The sequence below is a fragment of the Aplidium turbinatum genome, chromosome 17, assembly GCF_918807975.1.
Source record: "Aplidium turbinatum chromosome 17, kaAplTurb1.1, whole genome shotgun sequence".
Lineage (NCBI taxonomy): Eukaryota > Metazoa > Chordata > Ascidiacea > Aplousobranchia > Polyclinidae > Aplidium > Aplidium turbinatum.
This window is the reverse complement of record NC_137488.1, coordinates 12212010-12222955: the sequence shown is the minus strand read 5'-3', so window position 1 is coordinate 12222955 and position 10946 is coordinate 12212010. Positions and strand designations below refer to the sequence as shown.

At 37.5% G+C, this 10946-nt stretch overlaps 1 protein-coding gene across 1 annotated transcript; it reads right to left on the bottom strand.

Moving 5' to 3' along the window:
• Window positions 1-314: 314 nt before the first annotated feature.
• LOC145786189 (uncharacterized) lies at window positions 315-4406 on the bottom strand. The gene is made up of 7 exons (XM_082597835.1): window positions 4326-4406; window positions 4059-4144; window positions 3644-3849; window positions 3043-3211; window positions 1038-1212; window positions 692-857; window positions 315-466 (listed from the first exon to the last, which is right to left on the bottom strand). Exons 1-7 carry the CDS (start codon window positions 4404-4406, stop codon window positions 315-317), a joined length of 1035 nt encoding a protein of 344 aa, XP_082453961.1.
• Between the last annotated feature and the right edge of the window lie 6540 nt (window positions 4407-10946).

Here is a 10946-nt window from a genome sequence, read left to right as displayed (position 1 = left end):
TCACCAATTTTTATGCTTGATGAGTACATTATCATTTGTCGAAACCTTTTGATGTAAATGCTTAGCCGAATGTATTTTTTTGGTGCGTGTTTGAGAACAATATTGAACCCGGTAATGTTACTAGGCTTTATCTGTATGTGGTAGCCTACAAACAAAATACAGTTGCAAAAATCTTATCGCTTTTAAACATTTCAAATTGTTTGGTTTCTAATGAAAATTGTTAATTAGCTCTGTAGTGTTTAGTCTTTTTGTCTTATTCAAAATTCATCCAACCCCTGGTTGTTTTGTGCATACCGTTTGCGCTCTCATTGAGTTTATTTGTTCAGTTTGACATTGAGATTGACGTGACGAGAATAACTGGTCGCTCGAACTTCCAAATCTTTTCCGAATTTTCTCTTAGTATTTCCTCCTACTCCCATCACACGAACAATGCTTCCTCGTTCATAGCCGGCTTTTTCCTGGCCGTCTAAAACATGAGAAAATATAGCGAGGTTTTCTGTGTTGCTGACAGAACAAGCTTATATGCTAATTGGTAAAATGTAGTAGGCTTAAATCCAACAAGATATTTGCACCAAAAACTGTTTTACTTGACTTAACATTTATGTTTGTGAGTTTTTGTGTAAGCTAATAGTTATATAGCTTATCAATTGCATGGTTAAAGAAGCTTTTATTTGTAGTTACTACGAAGCACCTGCACTGGTTGACCATTTTCCTTCCACAAATGAGTCAGTTTGCACTTCTTTTGAAAGCTTTGGTTGATCTTGAAGAACATGAAAAATCACTGACTGTTTAGCCGAGTCAGCCTCGATTCTTTGCTTCACCAAACCACATTCTTCTTCAGTTTTCTGCTTTTTCTCCTTCAGCAAAAGTTTGCTGTCAGACTATTGTAGTCTAAAACCATTACTTTTTCAAGTTACAGTCACTTTTATTCTTTTTTTTTTTCATCAAAATATGAAAATAAATGCGTTGTTTTAACCGGCGTAAGTTGCAATGTAGCCTACACCGTAATTTGCCAGTGGATACTTGAGAACTTTTACCTCGAGATTTGAAATTTCTTTTTCTATCTGCTTCAATTTGTCACTAAGTGTTTCCACGTCATCTTCCACTTTGTCGTGTTGCTTGCTGAGTTGTTCAATCACATGTTGGCACATTCGACTTTCTTTTATTTTTGTATCGTGACGATGCTGAAGTTTTTCAATGTCGATTGTGCTTCTGTACGAATTTACGTTATCAGTCTATGTGACGGAGTGGTAGTGTATTCGAAGTGGGCTATTTTTCAGTAATTTCCCATCAAAAAAATCCGTCATTTTTACATTGATTCAACGTCTCCAGACTATGTTTTTCAGTAAATTAAAGCTCGGTAATAGCCTGTAGTCACTTTCCCGATCACAGTGACGTGATACAGAAATCATGAATTTCAGTTCTAAAAGTTTAAAAACTTACAAAACGAAAATAAAAACATTTAATTTGCTTTCATGTGGCAATAGTCCAGCTCAGCGTGGTCCAACTTCTTGTCATCGCGGGCCAAAAATATATTTTTTTTATCTTGCGGGCCAATGTTTTTAAATAGCAATTCATAGGCTATTTGCTGGCAAATTATACAAAGCCTGGGCCTGGCATATAGTTAGGCTACTAATCTCTAAAACCTCTACAGTTTGTTTCACCCTAAAAGGGGAATCATCTTTATCAACTTTAGATTTTAATTTTAGGCAATAGCGTTGGTATCCACGCAGGCCTGGATTAACCATTGTGCTAAGGTGTGCTAAAGCACAGGGGCCCCGCAGACAGAGGGGCCCACTTTTCCTAAAAATGAAATAAATAAAATAACAAATTTTTCCTGAAAAATAAGAAAAGTGGGGCCCCTCTGTCTAAAAAAAGTAACACATTTGTCAATATATCTCCCCCTTCACGTGAAATAAAAATATGGTTTTTGTATTTTTTCTTTGGCAACACCGCAGCAAATAATTGCATCCATTATAACGTAAACATTGTTGACTTAATTTGCACATGCTTATTTAATCATCGATCACGTGCTATTTCAAAGTTATCTAACTTAGGCTACCTAAGCAAGGCTCGGTTTCCTCTGCAAGCGAAACCAGCTTACTTCCATTACGCTCCACGTAAGCTGGTAAGGGCCCCCATAAAATGCATTAGCACAGGGCCCCATTTGACCTTAATCCGGGCCTGTATCCACGAGAATCGTAGTTGCGGCCGTGCGAACGCAAGCGTAAAGAGCCTCGTTTCCAAGTTGATTTCGATTTTTGGTTTGAACATTGTTCATTGCCGAAAAGGCGAAAACGTACATTCGCAAATGTATGTAGGCTACTTTCAAACGTCGAGTGGCCTACAGGTTCAAAACAGCATCTTTTAAAATAAATGGAAACTTCTCCTTGGACACTAGCCTAACTTCCAAAAGCTTGCAGGATTTTTTTTTTTGACAGCAAAAACGGATCGTTTTGAAGTTCACATAATTGTAGTTGAAGCTCTGGAGGCTGTGTACCAACTCTCAGTCTCTTACGCCCATGGGAAAATTTTTTGAACAAAGTGGTATTGTTATGCATCACAAAGGATCATTTACAAAGTTTTTTTGTCAATTACAATAACAAAGAAAAAAATGTATTGATATTGCTAGATTAAAGCAAAGCTCACCAAGTTCGCGGCCAAAAAAATGGAGCTCGCAGGCCAAGTTTGGTCCGCGGGCCTGCAGTTGGACCAAGCTAACTTATAACGTGTTGATTTTACGTTATGATGTAGGATTAACTAAATTAGTAGATGGATCGTCGTTAAACTAAATTAGATTATGATTAGGCTAATACCTAATAACTATTAGGCCTATAATCGATTATCAACTAGACTAGAATGACATTATTATAACTAGTAGGCTATAATCGTTACGATATAATCCATCGTCAATCAACATTTTACTCTAGGAAAGATATCTTGCGCGGGATACCGGCAGGCCGCAGTTTAATTCTTGTATAAAGTATAGGCTAAGATGCCTTGGTAAAGAAAAATTGTAAATGAAGTATTTATACAAGTTACTTTTCAATTGCCGTTTCTAACTCATCCACAAGTTGAGATTCTTCGTCTTTTATGGAGGTAGTTTCTCTTATTTTGCTCATTAGGTCGTCGATCGACAACTTCGCTTTTCTAATTTCTTCTTCTTCACTTTCGTTTTCATTCTTTGTTTGATTTATGGCCGCTTTCATTTCTACAGTCAATAATTTCAACATTTATTTATGATCATGGTGTTTAACTTGTGGTGAACCTAAAGACGGTCTACAGCTGTCCCAATCTGAATCTCTCGTCTTTGTAAATTGGGCTATTTGGACACCACCACTTTAGTTGTTTCTAATGGCGCATCACGATTTAATTATGTAGCGAAGATATAGCCTACTAATAATCTGCTTACCAATACCAACACTAAGAGCTTTACTTTTTGCATATTCAGGCAATGTCAAACACAAGTTTGCTTTATCTACCTGCACCGGTGCACCCGCTTTTCGTGATTGGCATTACACCTATATCGAGCAATAAATGATGGCGTCTTCGTCGTGCACTTAACTTTTTTGTTTTTAAGCTATCTCAAAACCAAAGATTCAGGGCTTGTAGCTTAATTTTATTGCTTTAGTTTAAAACTTACCTTTGTTATTTGATGTTACGTTGTCTATGATCATTTTTATCTGTTCAGTTTCCTTCTGTTTTGCGTGAACTGCGGCTTCGGCAACCTCTGCTTGCCGCGTCAGAGCGACGACACGCTCCTTCGCAGCTGAATTTTCTCGTAACAAGCGCACGTTGTCGGTCCGAAGATCGTTTATCATGCGATGGGCACGATTTTTCGACACATATCTGAAAGTTTTTTTGAACTATTTTAAGTGGTTTTACTTATCTTCTTCGTCACAGGCAGCATCAAGTTTGATCCAACTATGGGCTGTATGATATGCTAACTTATAAATAGCCCAACTAATGGTAAGTATAAGTAGCCTAACTACTCCAGGCTACGTTTAGCCTAGGCCTACTTTTTAAAATTGTCACCTCCCAATATGCAAGCTCCCCACCTGTCAATATGCAACTGTTTTGCCAATTCCTTGTTTTCCAAGCGTAATCGATCAACGTCACTTCGAAGATCAGCTAAGACTGAGTTCTATAAAGAGGTGATGGCTATTGACGCTTTCTTCCAAACTAAGTTATTTTAGCTTTCATCTAAGTTTATAGTAGCCTAAGTTAGTCAACTTTTGAGATTCTTACAATCACGTTTGTATATTCTCACAATCAATCGCTAGTTTGGCGTTTTACAAAGCTACGATAGCTTACGTCTAACTTACCACCGCCGACTGTTTTCCGTTGGATTTTGCACCATCATTTAAAATATTTGCTGGTAACTGAGCGCGTCCAGAAAATGACATAGCTATAGGCTACGGTATTTCTGGAGTCACACTATTCGAAAATGTTTTGAAAGTTTTCAGAATTTGTGGCATCTAGCCAAGGTACCGTACTACCGTAGCATAATCTTAGTTGCATTGAAATTCATCAATATTTCATGAAATTTTTTTATGCCCGTAAAGAATCCGCATCAATATTTTATTGGTAGATTCCTCAACACTTCTTTTACAAAACAGCTGAAATTCAAAATGCCGGTCCATGAGCTAAGCCTGGCCAAAGTTAAAATTATTTTCAAATGTTATTGAAACAAAATAAAATGACTTGACTTAATTTTACCTTGTCACAACGAAATCGGGAAATGTTTGAAGAACAATTAGTATTGGAATGTGTTTTTTGTATTTTTTACCTGCTTCCAGTCAAATTTTGAATGAAAAATCCACCCCCGTTACACAACCACTTCTTCAGAAGACTTTTAACCGCTTTTAACCAATACCTGTTTTAACACGAAAAAACAATTTCAATGGAAGTTTATGAGCTTACAAAAAATACATTTATTGAGTTCCATTAAGGGTAGGGATCTTCTGAGTCCTGACTACGAAGCAGCAGGCCAGCGATTTTCCATTCATTTTTAATACAAAATACTGAACGCTTACAAAAAATACTATAGGACCTGCACTGGACCAACAGACAACTCTACTATAAAATTGAAATTTGCAAGAGGTTAGGAAGAAAGTTGTAGTGTGCTGAGGCTGAGCAGCCTGAACGAAGTACAGCGGTAAAAACTGTTCCACATGAATAAATACAGAAATTTTATCTGCAAAAATTAATCAAAAGTTTGTTTTCCATCCAGCGAATCCAGTCCGGTGGTTAGTTGCAAGTCATTCATTTTCTTTTTCATCATCAACATGTTGGGACGAAAAAGATACTAGCCTAGTAACTACAATAGTACCGGTATAGTTGATATAGGCCTAACCGCCTACTAGCACGTTAATGAACGAGAAAAGGTGGCAAAACCTTGAAAGGTTTAAAATGTGCCTGAATAGTAAATCATAGGCCATGGCCCATATGTTTGTAGTTGGCTCGGTAACAAAACCCCAAAAATAAAGGCTGTGGCTATATTTACACTATATAGCCTAGTGTAATAATAGCCTCAATAGTGTTGCCAGATAAGGAATTATGCCCTAATTTGAGAAAAGTTTAAAGGTGTTGAAAACAAGAACTTGTATATTTTGGAATTTTTTTTTAGTCCTGGGCAAAGATCAAAACCCTAATCTTATTCCTAACCCTTCCTAACTTTAATCCTCACTCTGGCAACACCTGATTGTAACCATGCAGGCCTTAAAACTGGTGTTTTTTTACGGCAGCCATCGTGGCCTACCGAGAGCTCCTTCTCGGCGGCCAAATCTGCGTGCTTGGAGGCCAAAATACAATAATGATAGCACAAGTAAATAGCATTAAACTTGCATTTAAAATGATCACTTAGCGTTGTTGAAGTCTGGGCGACGTCCTGCAATAGAATCGTTGCACCACGCATTAAATGCTTTATCGGGATTGTAATCCGGTATTGCGGACCATCTAACGACCTTAAATTGTTTTCACTGCTCGCAGCTCAGTAAATTGTTTCAACTGCATACCGCCTTTCATAAAACCTGACCATTTATTCCGTTATGATGTCACCATAGAGGGCGTGAAGTCACTAACCCACAGCGTTCTCAACTATGAAGACACGTGTTTTACCCACGGATGTCAACTAACCTAGTTCTCCTTTTTAACAACCATTCAATGTCCGACAACATTGAATCGATATGAAAACAACAATATTGCCAGCTGATGTAAATTAGCAGTTCGGATTAACACTTCGTTAAAATAAACATCGGGAATTGCAAACAAGACTTACAGCGCTGGTGATTGCAGCTGTATATATTCAATACAACAGTAGTGACTATGATGCGCTGACCTAATTCTGCGTCACTCTTTGATACTACATATTTTCGTCATTTAATCCACGATCATTCTATTGCAAAATTAAATAATTGGCTAGAAGAAACCGGCGGCCAAACTTGGCTGACGGAGGAGGTAGCACCGGCGGTCATTCAACCACTACTTAGCGGCCATGGCTGCGATGGTCGCCGGCTGCTTTAAGGCTTGCCATGGCATTAAGTGTGGGAAAATAGCCACTTCCAAAAATAAAACAAGTTGCACGTATGCAGTGCAATGGATGAGCTGGTAGATAAGATGATGATGTCCTGGCAAGGGCGCGGAAGCGGGGCGCAGGGGGGCGATTGCCCCCTGCCCTTAAATTTTCTCTGGATGGGGGAAAAAAGTGCCCTTTCAAGGTCATGTGAGCTACGTACTGCACATTTTTCAATATAACAATTTTTGCAATTCGCTTTTAGCCTAATTACGATACAATCTTTCATTTTTGCCTCAAAATAATATTCACAATCACACACAAAATTCTGTATCACAGTAGGCTACATCATTATATAACATAGCATTATGCCCTTCCGTGCTGTTGTTCTTTATATACCGGTATGTAGTTCTGGTATTATTACTCGATAATGAGCTATTGTGTAGTAGGGTGGAATGAAAAATAAAAAATCATGATTTTTGATCCGTAATAGCGATTAAAAGTTGTAGTGTGGCTTGATTAATTAACTTTGCAATTTCAGCGTTTTAAAATAAAGTTTACGTCTGCAGCAAGCAAGTTCAAGATTACAAGGGACTTGCAGATTAAATATCAGGATCTGCTTCAAAATTTTCCCACAGCAAAACTATTGCGTGTGACATCATAGAGGATATTTGTTACGATTCAATTAGTCCATTTAAGCAACATAATCGTTCATGTGCCTGGGCCTGAAATAGCCTTTGCAGCAGTTTGTATGTCTCTTGCATTTTAATGAATTACCACTGAGGCACTTAATGTATTATCTTGATGGAGTTACGTCTGCTCCACAAAGTTTTTCTGGCTCCATTGGTAAAAAACTTGAAGAGTGTGACAGTTTACCAGTTGCTGAGTTTGAGGCTGTTGATATTCAACTGCCTTCAATTGACGTGAACTTAAGCACAGACCAGCAGTACTTGTATGACATCTGTAAAGCAATTAGTTTAGGGCGTTGTGATGCCAAGCTTGCCTATCGTAATCCAGGAAAGATGAATCACTCCAGATGGCTGACAACAGCCAATCGCATTTTGAAGGATACTTGCTGTCAATCAATCAGTTCAAAGTATTCGTCTGCTTCAAAGTTTAAGAGTGGAACTTTAAAGAGGCGAATGGAATCTCCATGACCTTGTTTTCTGGTAGCAAGTAGTATTCTTCCGACTTTTTACTACCGTGCTATGTTTGTCATATATTGTTTTTTTGTTGTGATGGTCAGAAATAAAAACAAACTGAACAACAGTTTAAACAACCGAATGTTAGCGACTATTCACAAACAGGTGATGGACACCATTGACTTAGAAGCTGTTGCAAATGAGCTCATTCGAGTAACCGACGCGCGTAAAATGTATTTTGGATTGGTTTGATATTTGTCTAGCCTATATAGGCGAAAGTATACAAATTATCTCGTGGACACTTATTATACTTTGCAGCAGATTGTGATGCTATGAACGGGAAATTTATCTTTTGTTTCTTCTTGTTCAAGTTATTTCAATATATTTATTCATTTATCTTTATCTGTCTCACATTTCGATGATATGACTAATGGGGGGGAAACGATTAACGAATTGCCCAACATTATCTCTATACCGGTATCTTATCTTAAAACTTTAAAAAAAGTGCCCTTTTTTCATAATCCTGCCCCCCAGTCAAAATCCGTTCCGGCGCCCCTGTGTCCTGGTAGTGTTGATGAAGCTCTCATCTCCTTTTGTAATGGTGTCGTGCTAGTTATGGAGTGTTGCGTTTGCTGTTAATATTTATAAACATGAAAGTACAGCGCAAGCTGTCGACAATTTTTAGGTATATACGCCTAATCTTTTGTAAATTATTTCGAATTTCAACTGAAATTTTCACAAGACTGCAAAACAGCCTTTCAACATGGTCTTTCTATTGCGTATGCGTTTCACTTATATAAATGTTGTTTTCGTTTGTGGATAAAAAGTGACTTTGTATCAATCTTTCTAATTGAAGAAAGAAATTTGTTCCATGTTTTCACACCTGTGAATTCTATTGAATGCTGAGTAAGCATTTTTAAAAAGTAAGTATAATAGGATGAAATTTGTCACAGATTTTTTGAAGTTTTTGGATAAGTCCTTCGTTTCCATATTTCCAAATCGTAATGCAATACCTGAGGTTGCTTTGTTTTCAATTAATGAATGGTATAAGCAAACTGGACAAAATTAAGACAAGGTCTAATCTTAGTAATTGTGCCAAAAATTCTTCTGAGCTTTTGCAGCAAATGTTGCATATATGTGGCTTCAATGAAAGACTTTTATTCAGAATCAGGCCCAGGAAACTAATATTTTGCACTATCTAAATTGGTTGATCATTTATGCATAAGGTTTTCTTACACTTAGTTGCACGTAAATTGTTAGTGTCAAATACCATGTATTTTTTGTTTTGTTTACATTGAGTGATAATTTATATATTTGCTATAAGCCATTTGACAACTTCTTGCATTTCTATATTGGCTGACTCATGCAATTTATCCACACTCTTACCTGACTTAAGAATATTTGTGTCATCCGCAAAAATGATAGAATCAGTACAATTTAAATAAATTGGGAAGTTATTTATATCAATTATGAGTAATAGGGGGCCTAAGATAGAACTTGGGGCACAACACTTTGTCTCTAATGGAGTTGAAACTACCAGAAGTTTCTACTGAAAACGATTATTTAAGTAGCTTTGAAACCACTGAAGTGGAGTTCCTCTGATACCACATTGATAAAGTTTTGCCAAAAGTATTTCATGATTTACTGTGTCAAAAGCCTTTGATAAATCTAGAAAGATGCCAAGGGTTGCTTCTGTATTTTCCATTGCTTTATAGATCTTGTTGGTTAGTAGTGTAGTGACCTGGTTCGTGGAGTGGTTGTGTCTAAAACCAAACTGCTGGGTTAGAGCTCGACCGATGGATCGGTCAGCCGATATATTGTATCGGCTATTTTTCGCCGATAAGCATCGGCCAGCAAAATCACACTTAAAACCAGCCATACATGCCTTTAAAGGGTCTGCTACTATTCGGTGAGTCCGATTCGGTGAGTTCCTAACCTCTAACCCCTAACGCCAAACCCCTAACCCTAAAACGGCAATGATAATTAGGCTACGGTACCCAATAATTAAAAAAAAAATTGAAAAAATCCCCCGTTAAGGGATCGGACTCACCGAATCAGACTCACCGAATCGGACTCACCAAAACGGGCCATTCCGGCCTTTAAAAGAAACTCAAGTTGCTCAAATGTGCTTGCATAGCACGAACAATTGTTGCGAGCATATAATTTCCCACCCATTCTAGTGCGCGCATCTAGAAAATGTTAATACTGTATCCCTTAGCTTCCATTCAAGCAGGAAAACTTTCGAGTTTTACGTTGCTTCAACGATTGATGACATTGAATCAGCGTAATAAAGGTGAATTTTTTGCAAAGAATCGATGGGAGTACTGGTGTACTTCTACACTAACCCTGCTCAACTTATTTCAGGTCTTACATCACAATGTCTGGCTTTGATCTCCGAGTGATATTGATAAGGCAAGATTCGTTACAAAATTAGATCATACGAGTAGGCTATCACGGCAAGATGCAGCAAAATTTGTCAAGTTTTGGTATTACAGTAAGAAAGAAAAGGCCCAGGAAAAATTAACTTTCGCTCACATGACATGCAAAAATAAACCCAAAGAAAAAAACCTAGTGAAACTTTGCACAGAAGAAAATAGTAGCGTCATAGTAGAAGTTTTTCGATTCGTGCCCAGAGCATTGTGATGCAAGAAGCCACACGACCTCGTTCGGTGGAAATTATTCAGTTATGCGGCATATTGAGCAGCTACACGGAGCTTTGACTCTTCAAGCGCACATCGTTGGTCCGATGAAAGCCTTTCGGAGTGACTTTGCTGAAATTTTAAAAAGCCCTCTGGCCTCTACTTTAAATATGTATTGAATTGAAAACAAAACAATATTGCATTTGGTTGGTGTTTTTTTGTGATTAGTGTTAAGAATGATTTTTCCATTACAGCAACCAATGCATAAACTTTCTTGGACTAGTTTGTTGCTTAGTAACTTTGTTGGTAACAAATTTTTGCCGATAACAAATATCGGCCGATATATATCGGTATCGGCCTAAAAATTTCATAAATATCGTTATCGGCCTGAAAAAGTGATGTTGGTCGAGCTCTATGCTGGGTGTGAAAGAAGTTACTCTGATTGAGGAAATAGTATAATCTTGAGTACACGACTTTTTTTAAGATTTTTGAGAAGCAGGACAGAAGACTAACTGGTCTATAGTTACTGGGTCATTTCATTATATTTCAGACAAAATTAAGATTTTTTGGAACCATGTAATTTTTTTATTGGCTTATTTTATTCCTCTCATTATGCTGAGAAAAATGACACCAATTTTATGAAAATTGGGT